This window comes from Aquarana catesbeiana, linkage group LG02 (assembly GCF_042186555.1).
Source record: "Aquarana catesbeiana isolate 2022-GZ linkage group LG02, ASM4218655v1, whole genome shotgun sequence".
NCBI lineage: Eukaryota > Metazoa > Chordata > Amphibia > Anura > Ranidae > Aquarana > Aquarana catesbeiana.
The window spans coordinates 453,161,029-453,181,470 of NC_133325.1; the positions used below are offsets into that span (position 1 = coordinate 453,161,029).

At 47.1% G+C, this 20,442-nt stretch overlaps 1 protein-coding gene across 1 annotated transcript in view; it reads left to right on the top strand.

Moving 5' to 3' along the window:
• Nucleotides 1-20,442, top strand: part of LOC141128352 (protein argonaute-4) — a 146,278-nt gene that overhangs the window by 90,128 nt on the left and 35,708 nt on the right. Inside the window, exon 12 of the mRNA XM_073615596.1 lies at nt 8,206-8,390. Within this exon, the coding sequence (XP_073471697.1) occupies nt 8,206-8,390 (185 nt within the window). The remainder of the gene's footprint in view (nt 1-8,205; nt 8,391-20,442) is intronic.

Genomic DNA, 20,442 nt, shown 5'->3' on the forward strand with positions numbered 1-20,442 from the left:
CCAAGTAAAAAATGGGCCTCATGTACAGATCCACATTTGTCCAGAGGGCTGCACAATAGGTTATTTTTTTGTATATTTGATATTTTGTAAAAATGATGCAGCAGGTGGTGTGATTCAAAATGGATGGTGCAAAAGTAAAGCTGATCTCTTTAGTTCATTGACGGACACAGCAGTTCCATTCTTGCCCCTAGGGTTATATCACCACCTTCAGGAATAGGACTGGGCAGAAAAAAAAAAAGCACAGCGGTGGTTTTTACTGGTAGTAAACCCCCACTCTGCTACAGGCAGCTCAGTTTTTTTTTTTTTTTTTTTTTTTTTTTTTTTTTTTTTTTCTGCCTAGTCTAGAAGGACCTGGCTCCCTGCTGGGACCTGTGGTTCCTTTTGTTTTTTTTATTTTTATATTTTGTTATTTTGTTCTTAGTTTTGATCTACATCTGCAATCAACTGCTGGGCTGGGTGACAGGCTGGATAGCATAGATCTTGGTAGTCTCCCCAGCCTGGCCACCGAGCGCCAGACCTGAGCTCCGCGCTGGGTCGGCCGCGACAAGACCCATCCTGGACGGGGGCAGCCGGCGGGCAAGACTCCTCGCAGGGATGCATATGACCAAGCACCTGACGTCTGGGTGTTTGTCACTGTGGCTGACAGTCCCTGTGTTTTAGATGGCAGGTTGATCTGTCTTGGGAGTGTGACCCGCAATCCCTGCTGGATGTATAAGTACATGCTCCACCGGCCCGGTCTGGGCAAGGTTTGGAGCAGCTGGGTACTCCCTGGGGTTGTTGGTCGTTTCTGGGAAATCTCCTCCTCACCCTCCCACCCTGCCCCGTCCCCCTGTTGTGCTGCCTGGCAGTCGGTTGCTGGGTGCCACTAGGTGGACGTTTTGGGCCCTACCTGACCTTTTGTGGGGTCCCTTCCGGGCGGTCTCTGTGCTCTCCAGGTGCGGGCAGTGTGGCTGGTGTTGTCCTCCGCTTGTAGTAGCCGCCATTTGTTTCTGGCTTCGGGCTCTGTCTGCGGAAGTGTGGCCGGCGGCCATTTTCTTGTAGCCTCGTGGGGAGACTTCTGGCCCTATAGCGCTGGATGTTGCACCTTGAGCTTGGCACAAGCACGGGGGGTGGTTTCCTCTCTCTCGGGTGTTCGGTCCCTGGTGGTGTCCGGTCGAGCGTGGGACTTCCATGGCGTATGAAGCAGGTGCCCCCCCAGACAACCCCCATGATGGCAGCTGGTCCCTCTGGGTCTGCTGTTCCCCTGGACACTTTGTCGGCGGTCCTGGAATACCTAATCTCCTGGGTTGAAGTGGCGTGCGGGCATAAGGAGGGTAAACGTCCCGCTACCCCCTCCGTCTTTTGGGGTGGACTCTGATCCGGAGTCAGGCTCCATTGTGGTGATGGGGGGCCTGCCCTGAGGGCTCAGATGATGCGACCCTGGATCCTTCGGACAGCGAGGAGTAACCTGTCGCTGCGCATGAAAAGCGCTGGTCGGCGCACTCATCACGACGGTGTGCGTTACCTTGAAAATTGAGTATCCGGCGGGGGCGTCTGAAGAGTCCTCTTTGGGTCTCATAAGCCGGTCCGCACCGCTTACCTGTCTTATTTCAATGGGTTTATTTAAAGGGATTGGGAATGCCTACAGCGTTCCTTTTCAGTCCCGAGGCGTTTTTCGGTGCGTTACCCCTTTGAGGAGCATCTGCTGAATTCTTCCCCTCCTGTCGTTGATCCTCCAGTATCTAGGTTGAACAAGGCGACCATGATTCCGGTGGAGGGGTCCCCTTCTTTTAACCTCCCTGGCGGTATGATTATTTCGGATTTTAGGTGCTGAAAGCGGTACCATTATTTTGCATGGAAATTTGGCGTTTTATATTGTAGGTCTGTAAATCTTAACAATAACACACTTAAATCTGTCCAAACCAGAGTCTAGTAGATATCCCGGGTATGATAAAGTTTGAAACACAAAAACATAAATTATAATATAATAAATAAAAATAAATAATTAAAAAAAAAGAAAAAATAGTAATAAAATAAATTTCCCCACAATTCACTATCGCTCAATTCTGCAAGTGTTCTAATTTACTATCGCTGTTTTCTAGCTGGTCTAAAGCCACTTTTGACGTAAAGGGACACTTTTTGGTTGCTTTGGACAATCTCCAGTTTCCAGGCAGAAAGAACAGTGTATATCATGTAAAACTGCATGCAGGGCATGGGACAAAGCACTGGGGACTAAAGGGATGTGAAATCATTTCATACAGTACTGTAATCTGTAAGATTACAGTACTGTATGTGTTATGATTTTTACTTTTTTTTTTAATTTGCCGCCAGGCTCCGCCCCAGTGCGTCGCGCCGCTCGCAGGGAACGGAGCCTGGCACAGAGGCTTCGGAGGAGGACGGAGCCCTCGGACACTGCGGGTGACATCGCAGGATCCCGGGGACAAGGTAAGTAACGCCGCCCCAGGATCCTGCAATGCGATCCCGAGTGTGGCTCGGGGTTACCGCTAATGGTACTGAATTTTAACCCCGAGCCACACTCGGGAAAACCGCCAGGGGGGCTACGGGCCATGCCGACAGAAAGACTGCTGGTCTATGTTTACAATGGCAGGTTCGGCCCTTTGTCCGGTGTTAGCCACGGCTCTGGTGTCGCAGACTCTCTTACTGAGTGGGCTAAGCTATTACACCGCGAGTTGGGTAATGAGCAAGTTTCTCCTGTCTGTGTGGAACTGGCAGACCAGTTAGTGCAAGGGCTTGAGTATGTTTGTGATGCGGCCTTGGACACGGCCCTGTTACTTTCTAAAATCTTTGCATCGGCCGTGGTTCTTCGCCGGTTGCTTTGGACCAAGTGTTTGTCAGCAGACCAAACGTTTAGGAAGGCTCTGGTGGATTTGCAGGGTGGGCGTCTATTTGGAGCCACTCTGGACAACATTATAAATATTACTGGGGGGGGGGCTGGCGGGGAGAGTACCTTTCTCTACCACAGTCCAAAAAAGGCAAGAAGCCCTGTATCAGACAGGGCCCCTCTTGCGGGTGGGGGGTTGCCTTCAGTGGCTTGCGGACTGGTGGACCTTCTTTCCGACCAGTGGGTCTGCAAACTAATTTTGTCCGGCTACAAAATAGTTTCCTTCCTGTCCACCAGACAGGTTTTTTCCCTCTAATCATCTTCTTCCCCTATCTCGTCGGCAAGCTTTGTTTGGGGTGGTGCAGCACTTGCTTCTTCGGGGGGTGATGGTTCCTGTACCAGCTTCGGAAAGGTTTTTGGGTTTCTACTCCAATCTGTTCATATTTCCAAAGAAGGAAGGGGGCTTCGTCCGATCCTGGATCTCAAGCCCCTCAATTGTTTTGTGAAGATACGGAGGTTCAGGATAGAGTCCGTTCGTTCTGTGGTGGCTGCGCTTCATCAGGGGGATTTCATGGACATCAAGGACACGTACTTGAATGTCCCCATCTGTGTCGGGAACCAGCATTTTCTGCGCTTTGCGTTCAGGGACACACACTATCAGTTTGTGGCACTTCCCTCTGGCCTGGCCTCGGCTCCCCGGGTCTTCACCAAGGTGCTGGCACTAGTTCTGGAATTGCTGAGACAGCGAGGGAATTGCGGTCGTGGGCTACCTGGATGATCTCCTCCTGCGAGCGGTGTTGGCTTCAGAACTGAGGGACAATGTGGCCATCGCCATGCAAGCCTTACAAGAGTTTGGCGGAATGTTGAACCTCCAGAAGTCCGTGTTGCTTCTGGCCCAACCCCTGGAATACTTGGGGGTGATAGAAATATTTATTATTTGTTTGAATATTGCACAAATATTTTGGAATATTTATATATATTTTTCACAGGCTTATTGAAGCATTTTTATTCATTTATTGAAGTTTGTTGCATATTAATGTATAGTATTTGACATTTTATACATGTCATGAGAGGGCACAATACCACTTTATTATATACTTATATTTATCATTTTGATAGCGCAGTATTTTATAATTTGATTATCTTGCATGGTATATGAGACATGCGTAACGTTAGCAGCTGATCATTTGTAAGAGGCCCTACTTTGGAGACCTGATTAGGTCAACCACCTGGAGGCTCACAGGACTATTAGCATCTCTGGATTGTCAGATCCGCGTGGGCCATCTGACCAGGGCCTCAGGGCTTCGCTTCTTTGGTGGCTACGGTCTCCGGCCCTACGGACCAGGAAGGGTAATTTCTCCCTCTCCATTGGCTGTGATCACGATGGATGTCAGCCTGACCGGGGCAGCTGGACGTCTGAAGAGTCATCTATCGCTCAACGTTCTGGAGTTGCGTGTGATCAGGTTATGCCTCTCCATTTGGCCGCAGCTGCGCGGTCGTCCGGTCAGGATCCAGTCGAACAATGCCATAGCGGTGGCTTGCCAACCACCGGGGGGGGGAACGGGACGAGGAGCTCAGCAGCGGCGCTCAAGGTCTCTCACGTTCTGCGGTGGGCTGAACTTCACGTGCCGGCTCTCTCCGCGGACTACCTCAGCCATCAGTTGCTGGATCGGGGAGTGGTCGCTGCATCCGTAGGTGTTTCATCTCATTTGCCTGCAGTGGGGCATGCCATACGTGGATCTTCTGGCCTCCCGTCTCAATCAGAAGATGCAGAGATTTGTGGGCGGAACAAGGGATTTCTTGCCGCATGCGTTGGACACGCTGGTGGTACCCTGGGCGCATTATCAGCTCATTTATGCCTTCCCTCCTCTCAAGCTCCTCCCTTGTCTGCTGTGCAGGGTAGAGGCTGAGGGGATACCGGTTATTCTAATTGCTCTAGATTTTTCTCGGCATCCATGGTACGCCAATGTGATACGAATGGTGGCGGACGCTCCCTGGCGACTGCCGGTGCGGGAGGACCTCCTGTCCCAGAGACCGATATTCCACCCTGCTTTACCGTCTCTGGCTTTGACGGCCTGGCTATTGAAAGCCAGGTGCTGCGAGAACGGGAGTTGCTGATTTCTGTGATTCCCACTATGTTGAAGGCGCGCAAGTCCACTTCACAGAAGATTTGTCATCGCCTTGAAGGCTTACATCTTTGTGTGAGGCTGTGGTGTGGCATCTGTGCACCTATTCGGTATCTAAGGTCCTTGTGTTCCTGCAGCATGTTGATGAGAAGCTGGCTTTGTGCGCTATCAAGGGGCAAATATTGGCTCTGGCTATCTTTTTTCAGTGGCCGTTGGCTGCTCACTCGGTGCGTACCTTTTGTTCATAGGGTTCGGCACGTGGCTCCCCCGTTGCGCTCGCCACCGTCTCCATGGGATCTAAACCTAGTGCTCTCAGTACTTCAGAAGCCACTGTTCGAGAACATTAGGGAGATCCCCTTACGCGCTCTCAGAAGGTTGTCTTTCTATTGGCTATTACGTCAGCTCTGCGAGTTTCTGAGCTAGCGGCCTTGTCGTGTAAGTCTCCCTATTTGGTTCTCCACAAGGAGGTCCTTGACCGTCTCACCCCAAGGAGGTCGCCTTGCACTCTTTGGATGTGGTTCAGGCTTTCTGTGTATCTGTCGGTTATGGCTCCTTTTCGGAAGTTGGATTCCCTGTTTAAGTGGATGGCCCAAGGAAAAGCCTGGCGGCCTCTTTGGACACTATTTAGACTATTGTCCAGACTTATGCCGTTAGGGGGTGGGTGCCCCCCATTCCTGTCGCGGTCCATTCTACCAGGGCGATTAGTGCTTCCTGTGCCTTCCGACATCAATGGTCTGTTTCTAGTGTAAGGCAGCTACCTGGTCGTCCGTGCACACTTTCACCTAGTTTTACAGGGTGGATGTTTGGGCATCTTTGGATGCGTGTTTCGACCGCAAAGTTTTGCAGGCGGCCGTCTGAGGTTCTGGCTTTCCTTACGGGGGGTTCTGTTTGGGTGGAGGTTGTTTTTCCTTTTTTCTGTGTTTCCACCCCTCGGTGTACTCCCACAAAGGTCGCAATGTGTTAGCTCTGCTGATCGCAGAAGCCAGTGCGACAGTGGTGAATTGTTAATTCCTGCACGACCGAGCCATCTTTCTGGTAGGGTATCATTCAGGTATTGGTAAACATTCAAGTAAAAATGAGGAGCGCCATCCTGCTGAAACACTAGGTTGGGCAGATTTTCCTCCATCTGTGGCATTAGCACCCTAGAGAACATATCTACTGACACAACTGTATATTTACGTTAATATTTGTTGGGCTCCGCCAAGCCCCCTCCCCCAACCCGCTACCTGTCACTTGTTGGATGCCTGGTCTGCAGCAGCTGTCAGCATGGTGGGAGCAAATGCGTGGGTGTGCCCATCACTAAAACCGGGGTGGGCGAAGCTTGTTTGTGTGGTTCCTGGTAACCTGGAAGAGCAGCTGCTAGTGGACTGGGTGCTTTGTGTGGGTACTTGGTGACAATGAGGGCAAGTAAAATAGTATGTCGTGCAGCTGTTGCAAAGGGCTGCAACACTCTATGTGCAACCTGCTATGTATGCACCAGTCCTTGATTGAGGTTGACGGTCGGCAGGCTGTGTGCTTGGCACCACTGGTTTAAAATCTTCTTTTAGAAAAAATTGTAACATTACTTCTGTTTTTTGTTCGTCAGATCACTAATGGACCAAAAAGCATGGTGTCCAGTACAGGTAAACATGCACTGTTGCCTACACCTTTGTACTTTGGTAGAGAACACAGAAGGCAAATATTCCCCCTTAGTCCTTTTTGTACAAAGATATAGACAATATCATATGTTTTTGTTAAAATTCAGATAACGCATCAATAGTATTTCACACATTTAGACTTTAAAGTGGTTCTAAATACTATTTTTTTTTTTTTTTTTACCCTCATGCATTCCTTGCATTAAGGGAAAAAAAGTTTAGGTATTGGCCCCTCACCCCCCTTTTATACTTGGAGGTGTTCCAGCCCCCCCCACGAAAAGTTAAGTCAGCAGCGAAAAATTCTGTAGCTGCTGACTTTAAATATTAGGACACTTACCTGTCCAGGATTCCCGCGATGTTGGCACCCCAGCCGATTGTCGGTTTGGCTGTCGGGTTCATTCCTGTTGCGGGAAACCGGCAGTGGAGCCTTTCAGCTTCACAGCCAGTTCCCTACTGCGCATGCGCGAATTGCGCTGTGCTTTCTAATTGGCCTGGTGGAGGCAGGAGGAAGGGGGTCGAACTTCTGAGGGGCGGTGCCATCTCCAGAAGTGGGGAAGGGTTCTGTCAAACAGGTTTTGAGTGGAACTCCGCTTTAAGCTCATTCGATCCAGCGTTGTGCACATCTGCAGCTCTTCTCTCCCATCACTTTCCGATTTTCACAGGCTTTGCTGAGGCAGCGGGAGCCATTGGCTCCCACTGCTGTCAATCAAAGCCAGTGACAAGGTAGCAGGGGGTGGGGCCAAGTCCCACTGTCTGTGTCAATGGATGAAGCTGCACTGGGGCTTGGGAGCGAGCCCGCATGAGTGTCCCCATGGGAAGCAGCTTCCATTTGGGGCCACTTGACAGAGGGGCCAGGAGTGCCAGTGTGGGACTCGGAAGAGGTTCAGGACCGCTCTGTGTGATTTTATTGCACAGAGCAGGTAAGTAATAGACATTTAAAGAAAAAAAACAATTCCTTTACAACCACTTTAAATCTGCAATATTAATACCCACTCCTGGTCTCTGCATCTTCTGTTTTTGTCCTTGCATCCTCCTCCAGTTTTTAAAACATTTTAAACCTTGGCACAGCTGAACCCTTTCTATTACAATCAGTCTTGACTTAGAAATTAGCTCATTAGTTAATAGCTTGGTTATTAAAAATCTTTTTTCCTTTTGTGTTAAAATGTTTTAGCCCAGTGCCTTAATGTTACTGCTTTCTCTAGTAGTGTAGCACGGTGGGAAATCTGAAAATATGCAGCTACTGGATTTGTCTAATTGATTCAAACAATTTTAAAGACCTATTTTACACTAATTTTGTCAATTGTACGGATTCCTATGATACTTTGTTCCTAAACTGATATGATCAACAATATGCAGAGTCTGGGCTTCCAGGTAACCTTTAAACTGAAATGCAGGATGACACAAGACTAATACTGGTATGTTAAACCAGCCTGGTGCTTTACACTTGCTGCAGCTCAAAACCTATTGAGCCCTACCATAATTAAAATAAAACTCATTCAGCATTATCTTTAACAGAGTCTAACCTTTTTTACATTTTTGGTAGAGTAAACACTTGTGCAATATCTGAGATTTTTTATTTTTTTTTTCATGCTGTTTTAATTTACCATTCTGTCTCCCAAAACAGAAGTTTCACAGACCAGCTAAGAAAGATTTCAAAGGATGCTGGGATGCCCATCCAGGGCCAGCCATGTTTCTGTAAATATGCTCAAGGAGCAGACAGTGTTGAGCCAATGTTCAAACATTTAAAACTTACATATGTGGGCTTACAGCTAATTGTGGTTATTCTTCCTGGAAAGACTCCTGTATATGGTAAGTTTAAGACTATATATAGTCATATTAAAACCTGAATCATAAGTAGGCACTTTGTCAAATCTGTTCTATTAAAATATACTGATTACTGAAGGCAAGATACAATATTTAGCAAGTGGTGTAAAATGTGTTCTTCAAGCATTCTGTAATCTGTACACCTAAAGTGGATATGTAGTCCCGCTGTAAGAAACAGCGAGCAGGCACTAAAACTCCCCCTTATTGCCGGCTCAGTTGATTAGACACTGGCAAGCTTTTGAAGATACCACCCCCTGAACGTTTCCCCTAAAAACTGTACCCCACTCTAGTTTTTGCTAGTGTTCTAAGGTGCTGGACATCTTCTCTTTTCTGGACAAATGGCTCTTAGTTTAAAGTAGAAGTCCAGCTTAACACTAAAATCGTTACATCTGTAGACATCCACAATCTAACGCTAACCTATCTAGCTCTGTAAAGAGGAAATTGGTGTACATATCTTTTCTGAAGCTGCTCCGGTCCAGTCCCACGCTGAACTGTTAGCGGCTGCTTTGCTATGTAGGCAGGTGCAGAGGAGGTAGCTGACAAGGAAAGCCCCCTAGTAAGTCTATGGGTGACATCACTTCCCATTCATATCGCAGCTGTTGTCGACTGTGTCCCCTGCAGAGCTTACGCTGCTGGAGACTAGATCGTAGTTAAGGTATGTACAGTGCCTTGAAAAAGTATTCATTCCTCTTGAAATTTTCCACATTTTGTCATGTTGCAACCAAAAATGTAAATTTATTTTATTGGGATTTTATGTGATGGTGTGAAGTGGAAGGAAAATGATAAATGGTTTTCAACATTTTTTTCCAAATATGTGAAAAGTGTGGCATGCATTTGTATTCAGCCCCCTTTACTCTGATACCCTTAACTAAAATCTAGTGGAACCAATTGCCTTCAGAAGTCAATAGAGTCCACCTGTGTATAATTTTAATCTCAGTATGAATACAGCTGTTCTGGGAAGCCCTCAGAAGTTAGAGAACCTTAGTGGAAAACAGAATCGTGAAGGCCAAGGAACACACCAGACAGGTCCGGGTTAAAGTTGTGGAGAAGTTTAAAACTGTTAGGTTATAAAAAAATATCCTAAGCTTTGAACAGCTCACAGAGAACTGTTAAATTATCCAAAAATGGAAAGAATATAGTACAACTGCAAACCTACCAAGACATGGCCGTCCACCTAATCTGACAGGCCGGTCAAGGAGAGCATTCATCAGAGAAGCAGCCAAGCTCCAAAGGTCCACAGCTAAGGTGGGAGAATCTGTCCACAGGACAACTATTATTCGTGTACTCCACAAATCTGGCCTTTATGGAAGAGTGGCAAGAAGAAATCCATTGTTGAAAAAGCCATAAGAAGTCCCGTTTGCAGTTTGTGAGAAGCCATGTGGGGGACACAGCAACCATGTGGAGGAAGGTGCTTGGGTCAGATGAGACCAAAATTGAATTTTTTGGCCTAAAAGCAAAACGCTTTGTGTGGTTGAAAACTAACACTACACATCACCCTGAACACACAATCCCCAGCGTGAAACATGGTGGTGGCAGCATCATGTTGGGGGGATCTTAGAAGAAAACCTGACTAGAGTGGAGGTTTACCTTCCAGCAAGATAATGACTCTAAACATACAGCCAAAGCTACAATGGAATGGTTTAGATCAAAGCATATTCGTGTGTTAGAATCGCCTAGTCAAAGTCCAGACCTAAATCCAATTGGGAATCTGTGGCAAGACTTGACAATTGCTGTTCAGACGCTCTCCATCCAATCTGACAGAGCTTGAGCTATTTTGCAAAGAAGAATTTAGGAAAAACTTCACTCTAGATGTGCAAAACTGGTAGAGACATACCCAAAAAGACTTGCAGCTGTAATTGTAGCAAAAGGTGGTTCTACAAAGTATTGACTCAGGGGGGCTGAATACCAATGCACACCACACTTTTTAAATATTTTATTTGTAAAAAATTTTGAAAAACATTTTTCTTTTTCATACATCATGGGACACAGAGTCAGGCTAATATTCATTACCTGCTGGGTTATACTTCATCATTAGGTGAATGGACACTGGTAGACCAAAGGTCTTCAGACAGAAAGTGATCCCCTATATAGCCCCTCCCATACAGGAAGCTCTTCAGTTTTTTACTAGTGTCTGACTGCAAGGCGGATGGCACAGTTTGTTTGAACTCTCTCAGCTCCAGATCTCTAGTCCCACAAACTGTTCCAAAAATGAATCAAGAGACTGACCAATCGGATCCATTTGACACAGGGTTTTATGCTTAGATAAATGGAACCCAAGCCTCGCAAAGAAGAATAAACATCCTGCAAGGTTTTGCCTGTAACGTGGCCTCCAGGTACCGGACCCTGCGGAGTGGAAATTCTGGACACAACAGTGCTAAGGCATTTCCGGCAGGGTGCTGTATGGGTCCAAGGGAGTGGACCCTAAACATGAAAGGGTACCCAGTTCTTGAAGGTTATTTTTGTGGGGTGTCCCAGTGATTGTAACAGTCAAGCTAGCTAAAGGCTGGACATCTGTGCGGTGACCATACGGGAGAGTTCTGGGCTAGCTGTGGGTGTTTGCAAAGTGCACCTTTTTTTTTTTTTTTTTTTTTTTATGCTTGGCTGTTTTTTCCCTGCGCCATTTTGCCTTGGTTCGCCATGGTGCACGTGCGTTCACAGGAGTGCCGTTGGGTTCAGCAATTTGTTTGGCGGCCATGGCGCATGCGGCTTCGCACGCACATGCGCCAAAGCCTTCATCTGGGCGCAAGAAGATTCACGTCGGACCATGCACATGCGTGCGCACACATAGAACGTTCGGCGCACACCCAGCTTATTTAAGCTGCGCAGGCCAAGCATTTAATGCTTCCAGAAGGCAGCTGTGGGACACAGAGCAGGCTCTGAACAAACACTTGCAGTGGTTCATTTTTCCTTACCCGGGTCACGTGAATCACCGGGTGTTGCTTGGCAGGCTAAAGGTTCTTAGCAGGATTTTTGCATAGGGGATTTTAATACTACACCCAAGTACTCTTTGTGGCTATTGTCTTCCGAAAAGAGGAGTGGGGCTAACACCACAGGGAAGGGCAGACCTATGTCCTCAGTTCCTGATGAACCTAGTCGTATCTCTAGTGTTTTATCCCCAGAGGCTCCTGGGCAATCTGAGCCACTGCGCCTATCTGGTATTGTACCTACAGTCAACGCTGCTGCTTCACCCTTTATGACTAAGAATGAGCTGTCCTCAGCCCTAGCCACGTTAGATCACATGATTGCCTTTATCCCGCATGGTGGCAGGAAGTGTGACAGATCCCCCTCCCCGGAGTCTCCTAGTCTGGGGCAGGAATGGGTTGAGGATAGGAAGAGCTTAAAGCTCAGGATTCGGTGGAGTGACTGGCAGATGAGTCTGCTTCCAAGCAATATGGACAAGATATCCAGTCGATGTCTGCCTCTCAGTCACAGAGGTTTTTGATCCTGACTCTGACCGAAATGGTTCTTTCTGCCTTTAAATTGCCTCCTGCAGAGGTGACTGAGCCCCCCTGGTCCTCTTTGGGATCTCTGAGACCTTTTCAGGTCGCACAGACTTTCCCACTACACCCCCTGTTAGAACAGGCGGTGTATGTTGATTGGAACATCCTGACAGAACTTTTTTTGCCTCCTAAAAGGTTTTCCCTTTTATATCCCATGGATGAAAAGTTTGTTAAAAAATGGAGCATGCCAGCCATAGATGCAGCAGTCTCTTCCTTAACCACTTCAATACCAGGCACTTTCGCCCCTTCCTGCCCGGGACAATTTTGAGCTTTTAGTGCTGTCGCACTTTGAATGACAATTGCGCGGTCATACAACACTCTGTACCCAAACTATTTTATCATTTTCTTCCCACAAATAGAGCTTTCTTTTGGTGGTATTTGATCACCTCTGCGTTTTTTTTTATTTTTTGCTAAACAAACTAAAGACCATTTTTGAAAAAAAAAGTTTTTCTTCGTTTGTTATAAAAATTTTTCTCCTTCACTGATGAGGTGGCATTGATGAGGCACTGATATGTAGAATTGATGGGCACTGACGGACACTAATAGATGACACTGATGGGCAGCACTGATTGGGCAGGTACTGACAGGTATTAATGCTGGCCTCTGGCACTGGTGGGCACTGATTGGCACTGTGGTGGGCACTGGCAGGCTTTATTATTGGGGCACTGCTGAGCACTGATTGGCAGCTGATTGGCACATCTGGTTATCAGCACAGACCCCCTGTCAGAGGCTTCTTATCACGATCGGAGATGCGGCGTGTCAGTCTGACATGCCGCACTCGCGATCACCACGATGCACCCGCCGGCATGTTGTCCTGCTGGACGTCATATGACGTCCAGTCAGGATAACAGAACTACTTCCCAGCTGTCGTTCTGTTACAGGCCAGGCGGGAATTGGTTAAACAAGAACTTAACTTGTCCGGTAGATAACGCACAGGGTTTGAAAGACCCTGTTGACAAGAAATTGGAATTCTTATTAAAAGCTTCCTTTTCTTTGGCCAGTTCAGCTATTCATCCAGCTGTTGCAGCAATTGGTATTTGCCAGTCAGTAAATGATCAGGTCAAACGGCCGGATAGGCCTAACCAGGAGGATGATCTGCCTGAAAGTAAGACAGATATTCCTCGAGCACTGTGTTTTGCTGTAGATGCTTTAAAAGATTCAATACAGCAGGTTTCTCGTCTGGCTCTCTTGTCTGTACATATATGCGCAGACTTTTATGGCTTAAGAACTGGTCAGCCGAGCTTCCTTGTAAAAAGTTTTTGCCTTATTTCCTGTTTCATGGGGAACTTTTATTCGGTGATCAAATATATCCAAAAGATTTCCGGAGGGAAGAGTTCTCTACTTCCTGTGAAGAAAAGCACCAAACGTCCTTCGTTTAAAAACCCAGGGACTTCATTCCCCAAATTGAGGGCCCTGAAATGCGCACTGTACGACTTGCACCTTGTAGAAGTTTGGAGGGTACTGTACCCTAAGGCTCGTAACTACATGCACTTTTCTCAGGTACATCAGACCTATAGTCGCATAGACTATTTACTGAGTGACCACAGCTGTCTAGACTGGTCTCCTGAGTGTGAAATAGACTCTATGATCTGGTCAGACCACTCCCCTATATGCTTGACGTTCTCGCTCCCCTCCACGCCTGTGAAGGAGTGGACACGGCGCTTGAATGACTCGTTGCTAACTCGGACTGTATTACACTTATCTCTGAAACGATCTCTAACTTTTTTGGGGACCACACACAAGATACCACGTCATTCCCCATCCAATGAGAGGCACTGAAGGCGGTGCTACGTGGAACCTTTATTCAATTAGGATCTCGCCTGAAAAGAACGCTCAGCCGCTCTGGCTGCAATTCAGAAGCTCAGAAACCTGGAAACTGACCATAAACTTTCCCCAACAATCGAAACGCTCATGGAGGTTTCCAACGCTCAATCACATCTCAGAGACCTCCGTGTGTACATGCTCGCTTTCCACCAATATAAATTCCAAGACTGTGGCAGGTCACTGGCCTGCTCCTTGCACCCAAAAGTATCCTCTACTTTCATCTCCCACATCCAAGGAGCGCATGGAGAATCAATCTCCTCACCTTGTAAGATTCCGCAGACGTTCAGGGATTTTTACCACTCCCTATACAACATACCTGCGGCCCAGTCGTCAGGTTCCCCCTCTACTACAGAGAACAAGTCCTCTTATATCATGGGAACTGCCCTCCCCACTTTGGATGAGGAAACCGTTACCGAACTTGAAACGCCTATTACAGCAGATGAAGTTGCGAAAGCCATTGCGAGTGCACCAACTGGAAAGAGCCCAGAGCCGGACGGCTTTACCCCAAAGTTTTATAAACTATTTGCTCCCCTTCTTATTCCTTTCCTCACTAAAGTATTCAACTCTGTGTCGGAGGGCTCAGTGTTCCCTCCACAAACACTTGAGGCTCATATATCCCTTATCCCAAAACCAGAGAAGGACCCGACTTTATGCACAAATTTATAGGCCAATATCCTTGATTGGGGTGGATTTGAGGATCTTCGCTAAAGTGTTGGCCAACAGAATACAACCGTTGTTGCCCAATTTGATCCACTTAGATCAAGTGGGATTTGTGAGTGGCCGAGAAGCAAGGGATAACACCCTGAAAACCCTTCTTTTATCCGACTATGCCCGAACCCACGATATTTTCTTTTATGCCTCTTAACAGTTGATGCAGAGGAGGCATTCGAGTAGATTGGCAATTCCTTCAGCTGTCTTTACAACAAATAGGACTGGGAGCCCACATGATCTCAAGGATAATGTCCCTCTACTCCTCTCCATCTGCTAGGATAAGACTGAACGGCTCCCTGTTGCCGACATTCTCTATCTATAATGGGACACGACAAGGGTGCTCTGTCTCCCCTCCTATATGTTCTCCCCATGGAACATTTAGCTATTGCTCTGCGAAACAATCCCTCTGTGCACGGAATAACAGTCGGGCCCACTCAAACTAAACTTGCTCTATTCGCAGGTGACCTGCTCCTATTTGTGACACGTCCACATTCGTCCCTGCCCTCGGTGTTGCAGGAGTTTCATAGATTTGGGGAAGTCAGTAACTCAAAGTAAACTACAGTAAATCGGAAATTCTCAATATTGCTCTGCCTACACAGACCCTCGACTGCCTTTTCCTTTAAAACCGGATCCACCTCCATCCGATACCTTGGTATTCAAATACTGGAGGATGCATCCCAACTCCTTTCCAAGAATTTTACCCCCTTACTACTTAGAACTCAAGCCGATCTGTCTACTAACACGTTCAAATGGCTTTCCTGGCTTGGTAGGGTGAACCTTGAAATGGATGTCCTTCCCCGGTTTTTATACCCATTTCAGACCATCCCTTTATACTTGCCTAACTCCTATTTTCTGAAATTGCGCCAGCTGTTCAAGTTCATTTGGAATTCGGCCCATCCTAGAATTTGATACAGAACGTTATCTCTTCTGAAAGCAAGAGGGGGAGCTGGAGCCCTGGGCGCTTCATTGTACCATAAGGCAGCGATACTCGCATACTGGACTGGTCCCATAACCATACGACCAGGCTCTGGGTTCACTTGGAAAGCCATTGAACTCTCAGCTCTCCCATGGAGCACACCCGCAAATCGTAGGGGTTCACACCCCCTCTGTGACCTCACTCGTCAAACGATCCAAATTTGGGACCGCTTGATCTCTAGCGGGAACATATCAAATCCTTCGGGGCCTATGACCCCCCTATTTGGGACTCCAGCCTTCCCACCGGCTATGCACCTGACAAGCTTTGGACCTTGGCGCAAAGAAGACCATGGGGGGCTTTCCCAGGTTCCCCGAGCAGACCCCACTCTAAAGTCAGATACCCCTCCCGGATCGCTTTCTCAATACCCTATGCCGTGCCTCCAGAAACAACAATTGACTTCCTATATCCGAATCTTCCCATCAATATCAGATATTCTAGCTGAACCGACAGCATTCGAGGATATGCTCCTCTAAGCCGATCCTCCGAAGCATGTGGTATCACAGCATTATTCCCTCTTGCTGAATGCTTCTGACCCTGATCTCCCACCCTATACGAAGACCTGGGAAAAAGATTTACAACACTCCGTCTCCCTCATTGACTGGCAAAATTGCTTTATTCTAACGCACAAACTCTAGCCACTAAAACTCAAGAAAAGGGGTTCAAACTGGTGACGAGGGGTTATAGATGCCCTTCGACTATACGTCACTTCAACTCGACAAAGCTGGATACCTGTTGGCAATGTCTAAGCTCCAGGGGTACAATGCTCCGCGTTTGGTGGGAATGCCCTCCCCATACAGAAATTCTGGCACCAGATCTTCCTACTATACTGCAAACTGATGGCGACCTCTCTCACCCCTACACCTGAGATAACGCTCTTATCCATGCTCCCGGGCACATTCAAGTCCATTAAATAAGATGTTTTACGTCACTTTTTGGCCTCAGCCAGAATGGTGATTCCAAGTTATTGGAAGTCTAGGACTGTACTTTCCCTGGGGGAGTGGGCTATTGAAGTGGACCGCATTAGAGACCCTAAACGTCTGTTGGCTGAGGAATCTAATAAAGATGATCAGTTCTCTCATACTTGGACTTCATGGTCCTTGTTCCGTTACTCATCGGACTTCATCTCCTGGGCAGAGGGCAACCTAGGCAGCACCACCTCATGACCATGTTGGAGCGACTTTCTGCTTTCCCTACTTTGCTTCAAACCCTTTTCCTCTTTGTATAAATGTACTCCTCAGAATCCAGATGCAAAATATGACCCTCACAGGCAAATCCTCTACAACATAACAGGTTTTTAGAATAAGTTTGTAGTAATACATGAAGTTTACACATAATCTCCTCCCTTACAGTGAGAGGGCCCTTTAGTTATCTGTTATGTCTCAACATGTTGTTCTAAATGTTTTTTCTTTGTTATTGACACACATAACGAACTTGGTACAATACTACATTATGTATCCCTCATATACATTTGATTTATTATCACCTACTACTGTTATTGATGTCTATGTGGAATGCATTTCCCTCTGTTTCTTTCTATAAAGATAAGATTGAATTAAAAACGCAGGGACTGCTTCCTCAAACGTGTCAATGTCAGGGCGGTTTTGCCGCCACAGAGCGCTAGAGCCAGGGCCAAAAAAGGCCCTGTGTCCAAAATTCTTCTAAACCCAGCTCCAAGCCCTCCTTTCAAGGGGACGCCCCTCCATCGGGTGCGGGGAAGGCTGCTGCACTTTGCGGACATTTGGAAGAAAACAATCCAGGACGAGTGGGTCACCTCAACTATATCTCACGGTTACAAGCTGGCGTTACGTGGGGTGCCCCCTCAGGTTTCCAAGATCAAGCGTTCCCTCAGATCGTCCAAAAAGAAACTTATTGCTTCAGGCACTACATCATCTAGTGCAGGGATATGCAATTAGCGGACCTCCAGCTGTTGCAGAACTGCAAGACGCTGACAGCCACAAGCATAACACCCAGAGGCAGAGGCATGATGGGACTTGTAGTTTTGCAACAGCTGGAGGTCCGCTAATTGCATATCCCTGATCTAGTGCATCAAGAAGTGATTGTAGAGGTTCTGGTATCCGAAAGGGGCACAGGGTTTTACTCAATCCTATTTACGATTCAGAAACCAAACTGGGACACAAGGCCCATTTTGAACCCAAGATCCCTGAACATGTATCTTTTGATACAGTCCTTTCGGATGGAGTCTGTGTGCTCAGTAGTAACCTCACTCCAGAGGGGAGACTTTTTAGCCTCCATCGATTATAAAGGACACGCACCTATCTTTCAGCCTCATCAGAGGTTCCTACGTTTTGCAGTAGAGCAACCTCATTTTCAGTTTGTGGCTCTACCCTTCGGGCTTGGTACAGCTCCCCGGGTGTTCATAAAGGTCCTAGCATCAGTACTGGGTCGCTTAAAGGCCCAAGGGATCATGGCGCTCGGGTATCTGGGCGACCTCCTGCTCAGAGGTCACTCAGTACAGGCTCTAGAACAGAGCATAATATACACAGTGAGGTATTTGAAAAGCTTAGGCTGGATCATAAATTACCGAAAAGTCAGCCTTGAGACCAGCTCAAAGTCTAAGATATTTTGATCTAAACACGGTCCAAGCAAGAATATTCTTGCCACCTGTAGGGATCTGTGCCCTGAAGGATCAGGGGCACCAGACAACCCTCCATTCAGCTCTGTATGAGTGTTCTAGGGTGGATGGTATCCTCCTTTGAGGCTGTGCTCTATGCCCAGTTCCATTCCAGGCCTTTACAACAAGATATCTTGTTGGCTTAGAACAGAGGAAGAAAAGCCCTGGATTATTCAATGTGCTTATCGCCTCAGGCATGCTTAAGCCTTAACTGGTGGTTGCAGGATCAGCACCTGCGAAAGGGAAAATCCTTTCTCCCGGTAACTTGGAGAGTACTGACTAGAGATGCCAGTCTCTCAGGCTGGCGAGCAACCGTAGACTGGCTCACAGCTCAGGGAAAATGGTCAGGGACAGAACAGACCCTGCCCATCAACGTCCTAGAGTTACGGGCAGTACGTCTGGTCCTACGGTCCTGGACGGTGGAGCTTCGGGACTGCCCCATCAAAGTTGAGTCTGACAATGCCAAGGCAATGGCCTATATGAAAACACCAAGGCGGGTACCAGGAGTCGTTCAGCTCTGAAGGAGGTGAACTACATACTAGCCTGAGCAGAGGGACATGTGCCAATCACATTGGCAGTCCATATCCCGGGAGTAGAGAACTGGAAGGCAGATTTTCTCAGCCGCCAGCAGATCTGCCCGGGGGAAATGGTCCCTACACCCAGAAGTGTTCCAGGAAATTTGCCACTGTTAGGGATGGCCAGAGGTCGACCTACCGGCATCCAGGTTCAACAACAAGCTACAGCAGTTGTCTACTCTAGTAAATGCTAGAAAAGCTGTTGCTAGGAAGATTTATCATAAGGTCTGGAAGACTTTTATTGCTTGGAGTGAAGCCAGAGAATGGTATCCTCGGAAATATGTGATTGGGAGAATTCTCTCATTTCAACAGTCAGCTGTGGAAATCAAATTTGGCTTTGCGTACAGAGGTCAGGTTTCGGCCCTATCAGTATTCTTCCAAAGGCCTTTAGCCTCCCATTCACTGATCCGAACCTTTATGCAAGGGGCAACTCGCTTGCTTCCCCCATTAGGTTACCTATGTGTCCTTGGGACCTTAACTTGGTGCTGTCTGTGTTTACAGAAACAACCATTTGAACTTAAGGAAATTCCATTAGACTTGCTGTCATGCAAGCTAGCCTTCCTGATGGCTATCGCCTCGGCTAGAAGGGTGTCGGAGTTGGCTGCCCTTTAATGCAGGGAACCGTACTTGATCCTTCACCACGACAGTCGTGTTATGACCTTTTCCATCCTTTTTGCCAAAAGTGGTGTCGGCCTTTTATTTAAATCAGGACATTATTTTGCCTTTTTTCTCTGTCTTGTTCGGCGGAAGAGAGACTGCATTCTTTGGATGTTGTCTGGGCAGTCAAGGTTTATTTGTCTAGATCTGCGGAGATCTGAGGATCAGACTCCTCCCCTTTTTTTTGTTTTACCAAAAGGACCCAAGAAGGGGTAGGCAGCTTCCATTGCCAATTGGGTCCGTCAATTGGTCATTCAGGCCTACGGTCTGAAACCTAAAGCTCCTCCCTTTAGGGTGAGAGCTCATTCTACCAGGGGTGTAGGAACCTCCTGGGCTTTTCACAATCTGGTATATGTGGCTCAGATTTGTAAAGTTGCTACCTGGTCTTCCGTGCATACGTTCACAACATTTTATTAAGTGGATGTTCGAGCAACCGAGGATTCGGCTTTCGGGCGCAGTGTACTGCAGGCTGCAGTATAAGTTCTGATGGCTTTTGTTTGGCAGGGTGTCTCCCTCCCCTCAAGGCTATTGCTCTGGGACGTCCCAGCAGGTAATGAATATTAGCCTGACTCTGTGTTCCATGATGTACTCAAAGAAAATGATTTTACAGGTATGTCTTAAATCCTATTATCATTTTTCCTTCTAATTTAAAATTATGTGCCACGTTGTGTTGGTCTATCACATAAAATCCCAATAAAATACATTTACGGTTTTGGTTGTAACATGACAAAATGTGGAAAATTTCAAAGGGTATGAATACTTTTTCAAGGCACTGTATACTGATTTCTTCTTTACAGGGCTAGATGAGTTAGTGTTATATCATGCATGTCTGTAGATGTAGTGATTTTAGTGTTAGGCTGGACTTCCATTTGAACTAGTTTTTATCTTCAGATTCGGAAGCGGTGCACCCTTGATAAAATCGTGGGAGCCTTATCCGGATCCTATGACATGGGGATTGCCTGTAATATTGCTTCAGCCACTGGATCCTACACAGGCACTCACTTCTGCACTTCATGCAATGCATGTAGTAAGTCAGTCTGCTGTCCAGGGCCACGGTCCAACCCTATGGACAAGACTGAATCGCCCTGTATCTGACTGTTACTGTAAAAAAAAAAAAAAAACAATGTATTCACTCCTACAGAGTAAACATTTCAAACTTGAC